Here is a 19,748-nt window from a genome sequence, read left to right on the forward strand (position 1 = left end):
TAATCACTATCATTTAAGGTTTCATTTGTGTAGTAATGTATGCACATTCTGTCAAAAAGATATTGAATCTCAGGAACATCTTTTTTTGTTGTTAATTGCAAATAAACAAAATGCAATATTGACAAGCACTTGTTGGATTTGCATTGTAATTTGGGCATTTACAGTTAATAATCCTTTACTAATGGTTTAAATTTAAATTTGTGTAAACAATTGCATATTAAGAGGAATGTAAGCTGTTTATTAAAATATATTGGAATGTTGTCTATGCTATCATGTATGGTATGGGGGAGAGCGGGGCATGTTGTCACACTTGTCACACTGCCTAACATTTACTGAGCACCACACATCACAATGGTATAAATGTCATACCAAATGAAAGAAGGAAGTCTTGGGCACATATGTTGTATTCATAACATCTTCATATCTTATCTCATTATGGAGTTGTAGACTGTTGAATAGAGAGTGTGCACTTGTGGTAGTTTGCCCCATTGGTGGATGAGTTGTCACACTAGATTATCTAAAAATAAGAACACAACTACTTAATTGTGAATATTGATTTTAATTTTTAAATTCAAACCAGAGCTGGAAATATAAACAATCGTGCCTGGAGAATCTGGAAAAACAATTATTTCAATCCAAACGATACACATTTCAATCAAAACACATTAAGTGGCAAGACTTTACTTTGAACTTTAAACTCAAACGTTCTCTGGCTTGCACATAGATCCACGATAACTGAAAACAGACGCCCTGGATCTGACTAATCAGACTCATCTTCAGAGTCACAATTCTGGCACACATAAATTGCAAGCATCATATGCCCAATTGTTGCATTTTACACATTTTACCCAGGTCTCCTTTGGACGACTGTTTGAAAATGTCTCTACACAGACGAGGCAGAAGCACTCTTCATCATCTGATGAGGACTCTTGTATGATTTTTCTTCTTTTAGCTTTCTTGTTCTTTGCAGGTCCAGATTTTGACTCCTTAAAGCCAGCCTGAATGTTCAAGGGGGTTGCAGCCAGAGGATAAGCAATTGCCACAATCCCGGCCGCTTTAAGAAGCCTGTAAAACACTCTTTGCTGCCCTTTTCTTTTTCTGCCCACAAAGGCACGAACTTCAGCTGGTGTGCCACAGTAAACATGTAGGAAAGCTTTCTGACCTCACTAGGAGACAGACCAAAATACATGTCAGCTGACCTCGTAATATACTCAAGCTGCTTTTCCAAATCAGATGAAAAAATCTTCTGTGGCGTTGTATAACCAGCCATTGTTGTTGGCATGGCTGTCAGACCTTCAATTTCTTCTCTGGTAATCTTTTGACAATCCAGAGTCAGAGTACGGCAATTTATGTCAAAATCCTTCACTGTACTTTTGATTGATTTGTTCTGCAACTTCACCTGCCTGACTGCCTTTAACTAATGTCAGGTGGTGTTCTGCCATGCTCCGTCTTTCGTTGATCATTTCTAACTTCCTTCCTTCCTTAATTCCTGCCTTTCCTTCCTTCCTCCTTCAAAAACCTTATTGCAATTACCAATAAATTACAATATCACAATGTTTTTTGAGCATGTTCTATGTGTTTATTTGTACAGGGGCACGTTGTCACATGTGACGACTTGCCCCAAACTGACATGTGTGCTAACGTTGGCTAAATCTCAAGGTTAGCTCAACATAGCACTTTAGCTAAAGTATCAAAAGACACATTATTGTCTCCTCTATTTTTTGCAAAATATTCATTTTTTAACATTCATACCTAACAAAGTTGTATTTCATAAAATGTAAAGTGCAATATTTTTTTTACTTTTTTAGCAGAAAAATTAGAAAATTGTGCTAACCTCTGATTAGAGTGATCTTGACCACACGTGAACAGGAAGTTGACTACAGAAGAAGTCACACAAAGTGGCTTTTTGAGATAGAGCCTCTAGTGTTGGAGTTATGAACAGTGTGACAACTTACCCCGCTCCAAAGAGCAGATTATCATAAATCATATTTTTACTTACTACTATTCTAAAGTACTGGAAGCAAAAATAATGTGATGCAGTGATATAGAAATTATATATTTTTGTTTATGACATTTTAATATTTTAAATACACATGGTTTCATATTATACTTTTTTTTTAATCTATTTATATCAATTTCCTACAGGCCTTGATCACTATCAGCACCTCTTTCCAAATTATCCTTGGGGTAAGAAAGAGGGGGGTTGAAACAGTAAAAGCAAATGTCTTTGTTCATTTTCAAATATCTTGGATTATTTTAAATCCTGCAATTCACAGCAACCTGATAACCACTGAGCACCATTAACCATTAACCATTGAGCACCATTATATATATATATGAAGAGTTCAGATGCAAAATGATCATCTTCTAGAATGATTTTTATCAAACTCGTATATTTAAGTTAAAAGGTAATTTTCATGGCCATTTAAGTGAAATTACTCAAGCACATTAAATCAAATCTCACAGCACATCAAATGAGAATTGAGGGCCAGTTTGTTTGTTTGAGTTTTGTGGTTGATGTAAGGAGGAGATCCAGTCTGATGATTGAGTCAAATTTTATTTCTTAAAAGCAGACAATCAAATAATACATGAATAGTAAAATTAATTCACCCATAATCAGGATTAAAAGTTTAATAAAGAAAAGACAGGTTGTGAAAGAGCATGAGTCCAAGCTATAGACTGACCTGTATAGATATTGATCTCCCTAAAAGTTGCTTATCGAAACAGAGCAAAGTTCCTCTTTTCACAGTAAGTGTGCTATACTGCATCGAAGCAGACACAAACATATCTAGTTTTCATGTTTTCAAACTCTGAGGTGTTAGCCCGAACACTGCGAGATGTTTAGCTAAGATTACATTCGTTTACCACTTTATTCTGAGACATTGTGGTCTGTCTATTGGAGACTTACAGACTTTTGCCCTCATCTAAACAGCAAGCACAAAAGTTCACACTAAGTCAATCAGCTGCAGTTTTTCAGAGTTGAACAGAGTTCACCACCGAGCTCGACGACGACAGTTGTGCCCGAGCTTCTTACACTTCTCACAGAGACGCTGAAGATGTTCTTTGTTCGGGTCCGATGCGTCCAGGCCGTCGGGTTTCTCCAGAGGAGTCTGCAAACACAGAGGAAAGATTTGAAATCCTTCCGCTCATCCCTTGAGAAATATTTTTCTTAAAGTGCGATTATTCTGTTATCATCTTCCTTGAGTGTGTAATGTTGGTGTTTGAGCATGAGAAAGGTTTCAAAGTCCCTCCAGCGGGAGTTCTTCTCTATATCAGTGTCAGTGTTTCTGAACTCCTGAAACGCCTCCATTGTAGTCTTGAGTTTCTTCCGGGAACGAACACGTCACAATATTCCTCATTATAATAATTCATGCGCAGAATAAAGGGGCGGGGCCTGGTTGAGTTAGTTAGTAGTGTGTTAAACTGGCAGTTATGGTAAGGGGCGGGACATTTCCAAACACACTCGAAGCGCTCGACCAATCATTCACAACACACTGCTCAAGTCGACCAATCAGAGCACAGTGTGCTTTTCAGGAGGAGGGGCTTCATAGAGACAGGAAGTAAACAGAACGTTACTGATAGACTGGGAAGAGAGGAGCCGCAACAATGGAGAATATGAGGAGAATAATCAACATTCAAGCAGGAAAATCTGTTTTGTAGAGCCCAAAATCAAAATTAACTCTTTAAAATATTTCCTGATTTTAAAAAGCCCAAAAGCAGCCATGATGTCCGCATAAATCTTAATAGCAACATTTACAATACAGAAGAACATCTGGTGAACATTACAAAGGAAAAAGACGTCAGGAGCATTAAGGAGAGCAGATCCGACTCGATGCTCTTCATCAAGTGTTTTCTACCCGGTTCATAACTTCATAACCTGCCAAACGTTATCTTGAGCCAAAAGACCTCTATTACATCAGTGTCTCCAGTTTCTGAAGTCCTGATTAATAACAATCAGATGCTCGCCAACTTTTTACGGTTTCAAGTCTGTTTAGATGAATTTAGATGTTCTTTAGCGGCTCATTTTGTACAGATGCTTCAATAAAGAAACTTCAGAAAGCTTACAAACGTTCACTGAGTTCCTGAGCCGGAAGCTGTAATGCAGTTGTGTTTATATGGACCAGACAGAAAACTAAACACAGAAATTAACAGTCTGATGTGATCAGTATCTTTTCTTTTGTCTTGTTGTGTCTTGTTTTCTAGTCAAAAAACATATTTAAAATAAGAAGCATTTACTTGAAAAGTCAGATTGCATAAGGTGAATCAGTTTATTTATGAATCAGCAGAAACTTCACTGAGTTTTGTTAGGTTTACACTTTAAAGGGGTGGTATAATGCCCTTTTCACAAGATGTAAAATAAGTCTCTGATGTCCCCAGAGTGTGTGTGCTAAGTTATAGCTCAAAATACCCCACAGACATGTTATAACATGTTATACTACAGGGCCGTTGAATGCTTGAATCTGATTGGTTGACGAACGTTCTAAGGTGTGCATTCAGGGAAACGCACGGCTAAAGTAGTTCCAGGCAGGTCTTGACCGCATTACAGTTCCATATCACTTCGCGTAGTTAACGGTAATAACGGAAAATAGGATACAATTCATAACAATAAAAAGCATTTAGCCCCATGCGCTTCATCTACAATTTTCAATGTCTAGCTTCACAATCAATAGAAACATGCAGTTTAATTTTAATAAATAAAGTATACAGTCCCATCAATAGAAAATTAAACTGAATATAGGCTAAATAAATGGATAGTCCTGCAGCACGGATTTTTATTGCAGATAATATAACAAATAAATAATCATTGATAGGCCTACTTGTTAAAAGGGCTTTGTGTTTCATTTATTTGGCTAGTCTACTGTCATCTGTCAATAATAGAAAAAAAAAAGAATGAACGAATGAATTAAAACGAATTGAATAAATAAATAAATAAATAATATTGACGCACATGCTTTTCTGTCTCATTATTGCAACATCTCTCTCTAATAACTGCATTAATAACTGCATAAAACCGGGGACACACTTTAAGGCCGGTTATGAATGTTATTTGATACTTATGACTGATCATGCCCAAACACGTGTTCAGTCTGTGTTCAAAGTCGGTGTTTAAAATCTGCTGCAGTCGATGAAAACAGTCAGGGAATGTGTCAGCTAGTCGTGTGTCCAGCATTAGTCTGCTATCAGTGGCTCAAACCTAAAATGACGTTTTGGAATTAGCAACGGAGGCATTGGTTTAGATGCGTAAGAAATTAGTCCAACATACAAGAGCGTTTTAATGACAAAAACTTTACAAACGTCTTGAAATACATAATCTGAACAATGTTTCGAGGTGTGGTAACTGTAGTATAAGCGGAATAATTGACTTCAGGCCGTTGAATTATTAGAAAAATAATGCACACCGAGGTGTAACTCCGCTTCGCGTCGTGACCGCATTACCACCTCGGGTGTGCATTATTTTTCTAATAATTCAACGGCCTGTCGTCAATTATTCCTTACTTAAAATTGTCAGTTATTGAGGGTGAGCAAAAACGCACCGTTTTTGTGTCTGTCCCTTTAAATGCAAATGAGCTGCTGCTCCCGGCACATAGGGCGGAGCTTCAACAGCTTGTACTCACACTGACATGCACTGAACATTTCAAAAACTTTTAGCCTTTTATGTTCAAACTGGAGTCAGACAAAGATGGAGAGACTCAAGAAGAAGTGACAACATGTAGAAGCAACAGGACATTTCTGAATGGTTAGTTGATGAATTTATGAAGCTGATGTGTAGTTATCTTCTACTCATTGATTAGCATATTCTGTCTTGATAATCTATAAATCGTGTTCCGGGGGCGGGGTTTATGTAAATTTTAGGGTTTGTGATGTCACTAACCCGGGAGGAAGCTCGTGTAGTCTCTACCAGCCGTTTGTTGTAGTCCTTAAAAAGCGATTTCTTTAAAAGCAAATATCTCCCTTTGCTTTGAACTTTGAGTGTTGTAACTTTGCAGATGTTGTTTATGCTTTAACAGCAACATTACACACTAACTAAAGTTAGAAAAGAGAAATCATAATCAACCACCCCTTTAAATAATTCAGCAATATATAATTTAATTTTGCTAAGTATCTTGTTTCAAGGATGTTAAGATGTTGCAACCAGAAAACAAACTCTAACCTGATGGAAGAAATGCTGTTTTCAGTCTAAAGTGAGCGTCTGTTCACCTGTTTGTGAGCAAGGACGTTGATGTGGCATTTGATGCACTCCTGACCCATGTTCGGCCATGAGTTCCCACTCATCCATTTCCTCTTGCACTGGGGACACCTGTACTCCCCGAAACACCTTTCATCATCCTGATCCGCCATCAGACCTCTTTAGGACGAGCCTGGTAACAAAACAATCTTTAGTTCATCAGACTTACAAACGAGAATCGTGACTCGACTAAAAATAAATGACTGAATCACACACTGAAAGTACCATATACACTTTCAAAAGTTCAGGATCAGAGAGAAATTAATACTTTTATTCATCAAGGATGCGTTAAACTGATCAAAATGACAGTAAAGACATTTATAATGTTACAAAAGATTCTATTTCAAATAAACGCTGTTCTTTTGAACTTTCTATTCGTCCTGAAAATCCTGAAAAAATAAAATGTGTCACAATTTCCACAAAAACACATTTTCAACATTGATAATAATCATAAATGTTTCTTGATCATCAAATAATGATATTAGAGTGATTTGTGAAGGATCATGTGACACTGAAGACTGGAGTAATGATGCTGAACATTCAGCTTTGATCACAGGAATAAATTACACTTTACTATATATTCACATAGACAAAAGCTGATTTATATTATAATAATATTTCACTGTTTTTACTGTTTTTGATCAAATAAATGCAGCCTTGCCTTGGTAAGAATAAAAAACATCTTTCAAAAACACTTAACTAAATTATTCCAAACTTTTGAACGGTACATTATTTTGTAAATGTAAATGCTGTTATATGTCATGGAGATTTTCAATCTTTAATGATGTTTCTTTTAATGTTTTTGTGGAACCCCAGCGCTGTATTTGTCGAACTGTTACAATATTGCGATGTTGCAGTTCTTAATGTAAACGTTACGTTACGCTGTTACAGTGTTACAGTTGTTGCATTAGAATATTTGATGTTACATCACAGTAACATTCTGAACTGTGGAATTCAATTCAAGATGTCTCATGTCGCAGTTTAGATGTTGCCAGAAGAAGCACTATAGTGAATATCAGTGTAAACTCTCTTTCACACAAACATACGCAGGTCTGTTTCAGATTTAAAGGACTGGTTTGTTTGAATGAAGCTTTATAATTGAATCTGCGCACAAGCATCGGTGTTTGACACACTCACGTGTGTTTAATCTCTTTGCTGTGGTTATTACGAGTGTTTAGTCATGATGAGTCTGTCTGTGGTTGGCTCAGGATCATTGAGATGCTTTAAACATCTTTCTGAAATCATTCAAGCTGCATTTCTAATAATTCCAGAGTCAGTGTTGTATTTGAGGACTTATTTGTGTTGGATATGAGCTCTGTGTGACTAATAAGTGATTTAATCAGAAGCATCTCTCACGTCACTGCACCAGCTCCATATAAACCACCTGCTGCTCAATAGGGCAGTTTATGGAGAACTTTATTAGAGTTGTTTTTAAAGAGTGCAAAGGTTTGTGTGTCAGATGTAAAGCAACAGAGAAAAGCCTCTTGAGTTCACAGGACAGTTTCTGACTAATGCAGACCTGAGTCTTGAACATCACAGTTTTACAATATAAACAAATACATCATTTTCATGAAAACAACAGAGGCTTCTCTTCCTCATGTGTCACGTGACGTCAGTCCTTTCACTAATAGAAACTCTCAGATTCCATCTTAGAAATTATTTAATTCTTCCATGTTTCTTACAATATGAAATACTATTTATGTTAATATGTAATGTAAATATGAAACAGAAGCTGTAAAGGAAAAGCAAAGACACACACCCACATGAGAGGTTTTCTTTAATCAGCCTGTAATGGACTCACATGAGCAGCAGAGGGCAGAATCTACACCTGATCACGTGATCTCAACACACTTATATTAGGGCTGGGAATCTCTAGGCGATAATCGATGCATCTTTTTTTTTCTATACAGATTTTATTTTTCTCACTGTGACTACTTAGTACTTTTAAAGCAAAGTATTTGAAATGATCCATAATGAATTTACTTCCTATATATTTTATTAATTAAACAACTGGAAGTGATTTGGCAATAAATGTTGTTTAATAGGTGTGTTTGGGTTGTTTTAAATTAAAAATATATATAATTAATATATCATAGAGTTGTTTGTGGTGGTGGTGATTAGACAAGATATGCGGTGACGTCACAATCGTGTTGCATTGTGGTATGTGGAGCTGCCTGAAGTGTACATATGAAGTAGACTCGCTCCCTCTGTCAAAATCGAGGGAACGAGGGTCTGTCCATATAAACTTCCCTCGTCCACTTCAGAAGTGGAACGCACTTCAAAATGGCGGCAGCCTCTCAGTCCCAAATGGCGCACTTCATGTGGACTTTAGGTCTTGTGGACTTAAATTGCGCGTGCTCGCTGAGTCTACGAGTCCGTAGGCCGTCCCATTCAGCTTTTTAACGCTCTGAAGTGTGCTCAGCAGCGCCCCCTTTGTACCCTTGAAGCGGTCTTTCGTGAAGCCCGCATAGATGCAGGCCAGGCTCCACACACTTTAACTAGGAATCCTTGTAAAAGGCCAATCAGACAACGGCTGGGAGGAGATTTCGCTCACGGATAATTGTTGACATGGCTGAGAAGAAAATATTATGTTTTTTATGACCTAGATGTACAGTTGTTACCTACAGTTTACACAAACATTATGGTCATCGACCAGTGGTTGATGTCTCAAACATAATAATAGCGCGTTGAATAATACGATCGCATTATGATTCATTAAATAAATAGAACCGAATGTCAGGGCTTTACTGAGTCATATGTAAACATAGTATGAATATTGAAACCTGTAAATTCATCTGAAACTCATGCACATTTTCATTATGTGTTAAAATTGTAATCTTAGTTCAAATGGAACATTATGTATTATTATGTACAACTGTATACATCATTTAAACAAGCATGATGTATCTATTGTCTAATGCCCAGGTGGCATGCACAATATCAAAATACAGAACTGTAAAAGCCAGCTGTGTAGTGGACATGGAAATATGGAGACGACGGAGCGCAAAAATGTGATTTCTCCTGTCCAACAACAACCAGACTGTTATTTCCGGCGTGAGGATCGAGTCTGTCCCAAAAATACCTCTCAATGCGCCCTCGTGGACTCGCGCCAAGGGCCCTAAATCTGATCTAAAGCTGTTCTCGCGATTCTTATTGTATAATCAATCAAACTTTAATTCCAATATTAACTAGTACATTTTTAAAATATTACTAGATTCATTAGATGCTAGTACTCCATTTATTGTATACAATTACTTTTCACCCGATACTATTCTAGCTATTTATTCGTTAGGCATCCTACTTCTACTTATTTATTAGACACTAATCTAGTATATATTTTTAATTGTAACTAGTCACATTTCTTATCTTACTAGTCACAACTGTTTCTTTTACTCGTTATGACTAGTCAGAACGGCCACTGTAGAGTTCAATTAAAAATCTTACAAGTAAAATAAAAAAGCTTAGTAACATTTGGAATAAATACTAGTATCTAATAAATAGGTACTAGTATATCTATTGAATAAGTACTAGTAGCCTACTTAATGGAATAGATACTAGAATCTAAAAAATAAGTACTAGTAGCATGAAAATAGATAGGCTACTAGTAGATTTTAAGGATTAAATGTTAAAACGGCTTGCCATAATAGGCACCAAACACTCGATACATTGTTGTTATAACATAGAAAACAATTGTAAAGGCAAAACTTACTTGTCTATGTGATGTGATGTGATGTGATGTGATGTGATGTGATGTGATGTGATGTGATGTGAGGAATGGATCTGGAGGGTTTGTTCTGGATGAGGAAGGGAGGCGTCAGTCTGTATATATACGCTCTTCTATCCAAGAGGCGTGTGTATAATAATGATGTTTGGGTTGTTACTAGGACGGGATAATTTGGGAATTTTACTATGCCTATTTGTTTTAATTACTAAGTAATCTAATAGTTACTAATTTTAGTTTAACTATCCATATAAGTAACTTCTAGTCTACTAAATTGCAAATATATAATATAATATAATATAATAATGTAATATAATATAATTAGTGCTGTCAAATTGATTAATCGGGATTAATCGCATCTAAGTTTTTATTTATATAATATATGTGTGTGTATATATATGTGTGTGTGTATGTGTGTGAATTTATATAAAATGTAATGTAATATAATATAATAATACACTATCATGTAATTTAATATATTATAATTAGTGCTGTCTGTGGTAGAGTTTATTTCTCTCGCACCTGACTCAACATTACCTGGGGTGTTTCCAGTCGACACTCCTTTTGAACACTAAGATCTATGGTATTTTGCTGGAAGCTATGTTTACTATGGTGCAGTTTTTGTAAGAATGCCAGACATCTGAATATATCATAGCCTAATAATATCTGTTTAGTTTATGGAGAACTTTATTAGAGTTGTTTTTAAAGAGTGCAAAGGTTTGTGTGTCAGATGTAAAGCAACAGAGTAATTCATTCTGACTAATGCAGAGTCTTGAACATGCCAGTTTTACAATATAAACAAATACATCATTTTCATGAAAACGAAACAGGCTTCTCTTCCTCATGTGTCACGTGACGTCAGTGCTTTCACTCGAATAGAAACGTGTTTAGAAATGAAAGGGATTGGCTTCAGAAGCGAACAGTGGAAAACTGGTCATGGTCGTGTGTCCTGACAGGTGAATGAACGTCATCAACTTCCAGGTAAAAGAGGGAAACACCATTACTAAGAAAAGTCAAGGCTTGCCCTGATCCTCACACAACTCTGCCATACTAAAACCATATTAATCTCAGATTTAATCTCTTCCATGTTTCTTACAATATGAAATACTATTTATGTTAATATGTCAATGTAAATATGAAACAGAAGCTGTAAAGGAAAAGCAAATACACACACACACAGGAGAGCTTTTCTTTAATCAGCCTGTAATGGACTCACATGAGCAGCAGAGGGCAGAATCTACACCTGATCACGTGATCTCAACACACTTATAGAGACATTTATAATCACTATCATTTAAGGTTTCATTTGGATATCAAAAAAATATTGAATCTCAGGAACGTATTTTTGTGTGTGTGTGTGTGTGTGTGTGTGTGTGTGTGTGTGTGTGTGTGTGTGTGTGTGTGTGTGACAGATTTTATGAGTGGTTGAAGATAAAAAATGCAATACCTGCCTTTTTCTATCACATGGTTAAATTCGGTGTCGTTTTGCAACAAAAAAAAGAGACTGAATTTTTGTGTTATAATATGTTGATTGTAGCCAAGTGTTATTTACACATATGTAGATTCCTTAAAGTTTCTCCATGTTTTGAGCCATTTAAAAATTATTGTAAAATTGTATTTCAATCCTTAAAACTTCAAAAGAGGAGTAACTTAAAACTCTCTAAATTACTGGCAACATACATGGGTTAACCCCCGACATTTATTTACATTCATTTGTATTATTTTTCGTTATGCCGCTTGGTCTTATTGTTGATGTGTTACTATGATATGATAATGCCTGTATGTTTTTTTTTTTTTAAAGATTTAATAAAAAATAATCATTATCATTTGATAATTTTAAAAGTCTGTAACATCCCTCAAAATCAAGTTCTGTAAAAGGTTTTGATGCTCTTCATATACTTCAATACTGCACAATTTAAACTCATTTAATGTAAACTAGGTCACAATGAGTGTATTTACTTTTACTTCAGATGCAGCCAAAGTGTTGTTTTTTTTACATTACATATTAAAATTGTTCAATCAAAATTATTTGCTTGGGACATTTCAGTAGATTCACTGGATATTGGTGATAATTATGACGCTCATTGGAATCCTCGACATGGGGAAGTGCGTGTATTTAAATATTAATTATGATCTGTTGACGTTTCTTGGAAACCTTCCAATGGCGACTCCACAGCTTATGAATATTAATCATCATCATCATCCAACCCTCCAGCACAGGATTGGTAAATTGCGGTTTAACTTTCCTCCTCAGAGCGCGTGCACGAGCTGTCCCGTCCTGTCATTCTGCAACAATGGACTCAGTGTGAGCCAACAGCAGGACTAACACAATCCTTTTTTATTTGATTTTGAAGTGGATTATCGGAAGGAAGATGAGTTTAGGTTCAGCTCTAGACTCGGTTTATCAGCCCGCGCAACTTTTGAACTGGGTTTATCTGTCGCTGCAGGACTTGAAGAGAAATAATGACGAGCTTATTACAGCATCTGACGAGGACTATTACAACAGCAAACCTGCTCACGTCATCAGCAGCTTCATGCACGAGCGAGAGGTGATGACGTCACGACTATCTATCTATCTATCTATCTATCTATCTATCTATCTATGCCGGTGTCAGACTTCAGTAATTGCTGTGCCATGATGTTTCTATAATAATCACATGTTCAGACAGATGCATGTGGTCTTACATTGTGCTAGTTATAGTTACAGGAGTATATTCTAGTCCTGCAGAACTGGACGCATTAGAAAACCATGCATGGAACTTCTAGCATCGCCCACAAATAAATGGATGAAATACTGTTCTTCAATTCCTCCTCTGAGTGAGTGGGCAGTCAGGGATTTATGGGTTAACAAGATCACTGTGTTGGTGTAGAGCACCATCATGAGTATTTGAGCAGAGAACGAGTGAGAAACGCTCCTGAATGGCTGGTTTAGGCGTAATTTGCGGCTGGGACGGGTGGGACATGTCCCCACCACTTTTTGCAAAGGTCGATATTGTCCCCACTACTTTTGAAACATCTCGCAACACGAATGTACCAATACGAATAAATAAAACATCTCCAGTTAACTAGCAGAGCATTAATTTAGTTCGTGTGTTAAATAAGAGGCGATCTAGCGCTGAAATGTGTTGTTTTTTAAATAAAGTGATCAAAGTGCTCGTTGCCGCTGCGATCAGTGGCGCGGATATATTGTGGCTCGCGCACAGTCTCTCGGACGCGCGCTTCAATCCGTTGTGGAGACTCTCTATTCGTTCCGGTGAAATTACAAAACAAAATGCACACAAACGTGTCCCTGCCTGATATACAACCACTGATAAACATAATCGGTTTTGATGAGAAAAAACAACAACTATAGGAGTGCAGATAAGAACCCAGAACCTCTGACAGGCTTGGCAAAAGTTCTGTCACTGGACCATCTAAATAGGCTACATGCTTAAAATTGTTGGATCTATTTATTTATTCACGTGAAAATTCTCACCACTAACGACATATATTAGACCTCATTAAACGACAAATTAAACCCAATGTAGTATTTAAGTCGATTGCTGGACATTGTAATGTTATTGTACATACATCTGATTTATGATTTAGCATTGTGTTAGCAACGCTTTTTTATTAAACATTTTTATTTATTTACATTAGTAAGCTACATCGTCTTTCAAAACATGACCTGCGCAAATGAGAAGAAAAAAAATGAATGCGTCATTGACATCAACAAAAACGTACCATTTTGGACAGCACTGAATAACTTGTGAATAACATGGTGTACGAACACATTGACAATAGTTCAGTACCATCGTAAATAAAACCCCTAAATATTACTGTCTTATACCATTATTCAAACATGGCATTGCATGTGTTAGTGTTATGGAAATAATGAATTATCCCTTACTTTGGCTTTAGAAAGCACGAATAAAACAGGCAGAATGGGGTCAACTGAATGAAAAACCACAGTTTTGGCTGAAAAGATTTGAAACTTTAGTGGTTTGGCTCCAAATATGCAGCGTGGGAAAACATCTGGGTTCAGAATTCATATTATAGGTGCATAAAATCATCATTCTGGAACAGTGATATATATGAGATATGAAAAATGCAGGCTGTAGTTTATATAGCTGATGCTGCATGTGTGTGTGTGTGTGTGTGTGTGTGCTAATTTCTGACGACTCTGCTAGCAGATACACATGCACATAATGTTGCATACTACTTTTACATAATGCAAATGTATTTTTTAAATGTTTATCATTGCATGTTGTATACTATTTAACTTGAGTATATACTGCTCAATATGAAGTAGGCTAATATTCCATTCCGCACATGTGCCTTGCCTTCTGTTTCCTCACATGAACCGCATCTCATGAGATAGACTGAGGAAAAAGAGATCGGAGAATCATGTGGCAAAGTGTGTCTTCCTGAGGAAAATGGAACATTCCCTCTCACACAGATCATCTGGAGAGAGGAAATCAGACCAGAAAACAATCAATTAGAATATTTATTAAATAACAGAGGAGATCATTGGCAGTGTAAAGGAGATTGTTTGACATTTAACATTTTTAATGTTTATGTTTTATGTTCTTATTCGTCTTTCTAATCGAGCAAAACAACAGTGGTCAGACCCCCACTGGCAGCTTGGGGGAAATAAAGTGAATATTTAAGAAAATGTACATTCTGAATAAGTGCAGTATAAAAAGAGAAATATAAAAAGAAATGCAAATGCATTCATGCATTTGGCTTCTATCCAAAGTGATTTGCATTGCAATCAAAGCATGATTATTATTGGTAACTAAAACCATAAAAAATATTTTCGTTACTAATAAATGTTAACTGAAGAAAAATAAAATATAAAAAAACTAAAACATATTTTAATTCAGGTAGTAACTTATTTGAGGTAAAAAAATACCAAGGTGATGTACTAGATTTGTCAGAATACTGGATACCACAATGCAGTTTACAATGTAATGCGACGTGTTTTCTGTCTCTCTACAGACTCTGTGTAGCAGCTTATATAAGGGCTCGTCTCCGTATGGTTCACTAAACGACATCGTGGAGGGTCTGAGTTTACTGACGGACAACTTCTCCGACCTCTCGCTCGCCTCTGAACCCAGAAAACTGTACAAGAAGCCTCCGCCAAACTACCTGTGCCACCTGTGCTTCAACAAGGGCCACTACATCAAAGACTGTCCGCAGGTGAACACACACACACTACTGCACACCTAAACCTGTCAATCATAATCACAGGATTGATTTATAAAAACAAAACACCTAACTTAATATCACTAAAATGAGAAAGGAGGCCGTCTTCAATTCCATGCCAAGAAGCTGTCAATCAAAAACTGAGTAGCCAATGAGAACACACCAATGCTGCTAGCCCCGCCCCCACACGGGATTTGTGTGTAACTGACCTGAATTGCAAACTTTAACCCACAATTCATTGCAACAGACCAGCACCACACCCATCTGCCTGTTAGCATGAGCAGCTGTAATGAGCGCCAGATGAACCTTTGTGTGTATGAAAGACGATACAGTTTCTTGCCTTTCATGACATCATAGGCTGTCAGATGAGAGAAAGTCCAGCGAGCTCAGCCAAACACACATCAGTGAACAGTGCGTCATCTCAAGAAAGCCAGGGAAAACCTAGAACGATGAAGCGATTTAGATCTTTGCCCTCCACAAAATGTACTGTCTCAACATTGTAATTAATCTCAGGTGACATGAAAGAAAAGACGATAACAAGAGATGAAACGTCCTGAGAAACAAACAGCCTTCAAACAGCAGTTTAGACTGTGATCTGGCTCTGAATCGGACATGACGATTCCTGACATTCAGATCAAAAATACCTTTATTTTAAAACATACGGAGAGAACTTCAGAAGAACTTTTTTGACATTAGATATACATTGAATCTTTAAAAGATTGAATTGAGACTATTCCTTTGTTTTTCTGCAACACTCTCATCCTGACCCCCGAACAACCACATAGGAACATCCTAGAAGCCACCCAGAACCCCCTTGCAAGCGATTAGCTACCGCCTAGCAACACCTTAGCAACCACCCAGAACACTATAGAACAACACCCTAGCAACTGCCTAGCAACAAAACAGAACACCCTTGAAACTGCATATCAAAATCCTAGCAACCCTCCAGAATACCATAGCAACCACCCTAGCAACTACATAGCAACCACCCAGAACACCCTAGCAACCACTCAGAACAGCTTAGCAACACCCTAGCAACTGTCTAGCAACCAAACAGAGCACCCTAGAAACTGCACCTCAACATCCTAGCAACCACCTAGCAACCATCATAGCAACCACCCTAGTTACTGCATAGCAACTACCTAGGAACAACCCAGAAAATCTTAGAACCAACATTTAGAATAGCTTAGCAACCTCCACGGCAACTATCCAGCAACGCCTTAGCAACTGCCAACCAAACAGAACACCCTAGCAACCGCATAGCAACCACCTTGGCAACACAGTATCAACACCCGAACAACCACCCAGAACACCCTAGCAACTGGATATCAATACTTTAGCAACATAGTAACACCCTAGCAACCACCTAACAACCACCCAGAACAACCTGGAATCCACAAAACTCTGTAAACTCAGAATTCTGAGAAAGAAAAGTCAGGATTGTCAGAATTCCAAGTCAGAATTGCGAGATGTAAACTCCGAGATATATTACCTTTATCTACTTTACACATCTCCTGCTCTCCGGTGGGAATTTTTCATCCAGACGTTTAGCTGTTTGTGTTTTGCCTGTCCACCTGTCAGTGTCTGTCTCACTGAAACCCAACACTGAAACACAGCTGGACACAAAGACCTGAAGAATAAAACACTAGGATTTATATTTAATATATATATTTTGATGACTGAATGGACAAATATTTTCCACATATGTTGCCAGAAAAAAATCCTAACATCTGAAAAACATCCTAAATAAACTTATAATGGTACATTTTTCACATGAGCCAGAACTGAGGTTTTCTTAGTATATGCTCTGTTTTTGTCTCTGATTTGAATTGTTCTAGTCACTTCAGCGAGGTTTACTGTAAATCATCACTTACTCTTCAACTGTGTAACGTTGCAGTGACCGCCCAACTAGTTTTATTTACTGGCCAATTTTAAGTGTTGGTTTTAGACTCTGAGAACAACACTCTGACACAGATCTTTCCCTCATTAAAGGACATAGTAAACTCTCTCGTGACCTAACACCAGTATGTCATATTTTAGCAGTAATCCTATAATCCGGTATCTTCTTTCCCCACAGTTATTACATTTACCTGAAGAACTTTAAAGTGCTGAAGACATCTGTTGTTTGTGCAGGTAGTCGTGAAACTGAATTCAAAATTGAATTAGAAACACGCTTTACTCAAGTACTTGAACACAAACACTTCTAGCTTCACAAGCACAATTTAATGCGTTGTGCTGTTCCAAAATCATTCAGAATGTAATTTATAATAGCATGCAAGTACATCTTGCATTCTCATTATTGCTACAATGTATCTGATATTAGTGTAAACTTCTATTTCTCTTATTTTTTACTATTTTACTGTTTTACTGAACAAGTTAGTTAAAGTTATGTAGGCATGTTTATAGCTAGAAATTAACATAACATAAAATAACATCAATAATATCTGGTTTAATGGCACAGACATTTGATGGTATATTGCCCCTTTGAGTGCTATAATGCACGTTAAGGTTGTTGAGTGGGACTCGATGCTTGAAATGCATCTGCGTTTGTGTACTTGTGGAAAGTATGAATCTGGCAGTTTGCAAATCATGTAATATGAAAGCTTGTTTTTCGCCACAGAGTAAAAATATAAAAATGGTAATTGCAACATTTTAAAGGAGAACTTGGTAACTTTTTTAACTTAATAAAACTGTCTAGAATTCATTTGGATGGTTAAACAACCTGTTCTGGTGATATTGGTGACTTTCCCCGCTCCCCCCAGCGTTCCCAGGCGGAAAACCAACCTTGCAACTTGAGGACTACCGTCCCGGCAAGATAGAAATTGGAAGTCTCGCGAGAACGAGAACGAGAACGAGCGCGAAACACGAATTGCTTTACGGCAATTCGACATAAACACACACGCATGTATGATGTATTACCAGATTACCCACCTCGGTAGACATAGCTCCACGCGATACAGTTGGCTTGCTCCGATCAAAACAAACGCACATGAGCAGTGGTAGAGAGGGGGAGGAGGCTGCCGCAAGTGAGTTTTTTACGACCGTGTTGTGAAATATACGCCCCCCCACAGCTGTAGGGGGAGCTCGTGGGGAAAACATGCGACAACAAAAGGAAAAATCAGCGAAGAAGTGACTAGAGTTCGCTAGAGTTGCCGAGTTCTCCTTTAAACATTCTGAAAGATTTCAAAATTGCGACGTTAACTCAGAATTCCGAGAAAAAAGTCATAATTGCGGGATGTAAAAGCAGAATTCGGAGAAAAAAGTCATAATTGCAAGTTGTGAACTCAGAATTGAGAGAAAAAAAGTCATAATTGAGAGAAAAAAGTCATAATTGCGGGATGTAAAAGCAGAATTCGGAGAAAAAAAGTCATAATTGCAAGTTGTGAACTCAGAATTGAGAGAAAAAAGTCATAATTGCGAGAAAAAAGTCATAATTGCGAGAAAAAAGTCATAATTGCGGGATGTAAAAGCAGAATTCGGAGAAAAAAGTCATAATTACAAGTTGTGAACTCAGAATTGCGAGAAAAAAAGTCATAATTGCGAGAAAAAAGTCATAATTGCAAGTTGTGAACTCAGAATTGAGAGAAAAAAAGTCATAATTGCGAGAAAAAAGTCATAATTGCAAGTTGTGAACTCAGAATTGAGAGAAAAAAAGTCATAATTGCGAGAAAAAAGTCATAATTGCAAGTTGTGAACTCAGAATTGAGAGAAAAAAAGTCATAATTGCGAGAAAAAAGTCATAATTGCAAGTTGTGAACTCAGAATTGAGAGAAAAAAAGTCATAATTGCGATAAAAAAGTCATAATTGTGAGATGTAAACGCAGAATTCCGAGAAAAAGTCATAACTCGATAAAAAAGTCATAATTGTGAGATGTAAACTCAACCCCCTTTTGACTTAAGCTAGTAAGTAACCACCTAGCAACCACCCAGATCTCCTTAGCGACCACATTACAACATACAACCAAACAAATTGAGTCTGTGAGTTTTGCAGAGTGAGTGTTAATGTGAGAGTGTTAAACACTGGACACTTTCTCTGTTATTCAGTCAAATAATGTGTCACATCTTCTCTGTGTGTGTGTGTGTGTGTGTGAGAGGGGTAACCCACAGAAATGTGAATATAAGCCAGAACACACAGATTGTAAATCTCTGGTGCTGTGGGACAGGAATGACATCGGTGGGTGTGTGACAGAGACGTTACTGTACTACAAATACTGTCAGGCTTCCAACACCATAAACATACTCCATAACATCTCCTAACTTATAAATATCTAAAGAAGTTGAGCACTGTAAATAAACCAGTGCAACTATAAAAACAGTCTTATTAGAAAAGTTTAAGAGCATATTAAAATATATAACTCTCCAGCCAACAGTGAGGTGTGTAAAACTGATTTACTTTATTACACGTAGAGCAAATGTTGGCTGTGGTTTTCGGACTCATTAAAAGGATTAAAACAGTGTTATTAAAGAATAAACATAAATGTTTAAAATCCTGTACCTGGAGGAAAATATATGGTTCAGAAGTTTCTCCTTCATTGAGTAATGGAGTATAATGTTATAAAGTTAATAGCTGTCACGTGGAGCAAAACAGATCATCTGGTGTTGGATGAACATCAT

The 19,748-nt window shown here is 37.1% G+C and overlaps 2 protein-coding genes and 1 long non-coding RNA gene across 5 annotated transcripts in view; 1 reads left to right on the forward strand and 2 right to left on the reverse strand.

Moving 5' to 3' along the window:
- Positions 1-2,539: 2,539 nt before the first annotated feature.
- Positions 2,540-10,028, reverse strand: LOC307146893 (zinc finger CCHC domain-containing protein 24-like). Of its 2 annotated transcripts, none has more exons than XM_079851227.1 (3): positions 9,936-10,028; positions 6,199-6,359; positions 2,540-3,110 (listed from the first exon to the last, which is right to left on the reverse strand). In XM_079851227.1, the coding sequence occupies exons 2-3, from the start codon at positions 6,337-6,339 to the stop codon at positions 2,991-2,993; spliced, it is 261 nt and encodes an 86-aa protein (XP_079707353.1). In that variant the 5' UTR covers positions 6,340-6,359; positions 9,936-10,028; the 3' UTR covers positions 2,540-2,990. The 2 variants fall into 2 exon arrangements, with proteins under 2 accessions (XP_079707353.1, XP_079707354.1); XM_079851228.1 differs by having other exon boundaries at positions 2,680-3,110; positions 6,199-6,375; positions 9,932-9,967.
- Positions 10,029-10,820: 792 nt separating this feature from the next.
- Positions 10,821-19,748, forward strand: part of LOC307146882 (zinc finger CCHC domain-containing protein 24-like) — a 23,370-nt gene continuing 14,442 nt past the window's right edge. The window contains exons 1-3 of one of the 2 annotated variants that reach the window (XM_079851212.1): positions 10,821-10,928; positions 12,202-12,496; positions 14,928-15,128. In XM_079851212.1, the coding sequence (XP_079707338.1) occupies positions 12,320-12,496; positions 14,928-15,128 (378 nt within the window). In that variant the 5' untranslated portion in view covers positions 10,821-10,928; positions 12,202-12,319. Of the gene's footprint in view, positions 10,929-12,170; positions 12,497-14,927; positions 15,129-19,748 lie in introns of those variants that run through there. The other variant, XM_079851211.1, reaches the window with a different exon arrangement.
- LOC307146895 overlaps positions 14,168-19,748 on the reverse strand; it is a 10,715-nt gene continuing 5,134 nt past the window's right edge. Inside the window, exons 3-4 of the long non-coding RNA XR_013819182.1 lie at positions 16,627-16,764; positions 14,168-14,390 (exon numbers count right to left, since the gene is read on the reverse strand). This is a non-coding gene — a long non-coding RNA (uncharacterized lncRNA). The remainder of the gene's footprint in view (positions 14,391-16,626; positions 16,765-19,748) is intronic.

The sequence above is a fragment of the Squalius cephalus genome, assembly GCF_949319135.1.
Source record: "Squalius cephalus genome assembly, chromosome: 19".
Lineage (NCBI taxonomy): Eukaryota > Metazoa > Chordata > Actinopteri > Cypriniformes > Leuciscidae > Squalius > Squalius cephalus.

Bases quoted from the DNA above. Each gene is read 5' to 3' on its own strand.
- LOC307146893 (XM_079851227.1), bottom strand. From the start codon at position 6,339: ATGGCGGATCAGGATGATGAAAGGTGTTTCGGGGAGTACAGGTGTCCC. The intron at 3,111-6,198 runs GTGAACAGACGC...CTGTGTTTGCAG, and splicing joins ACGTCCTTGCTCACAAACAG to ACTCCTCTGGAGAAACCCGA.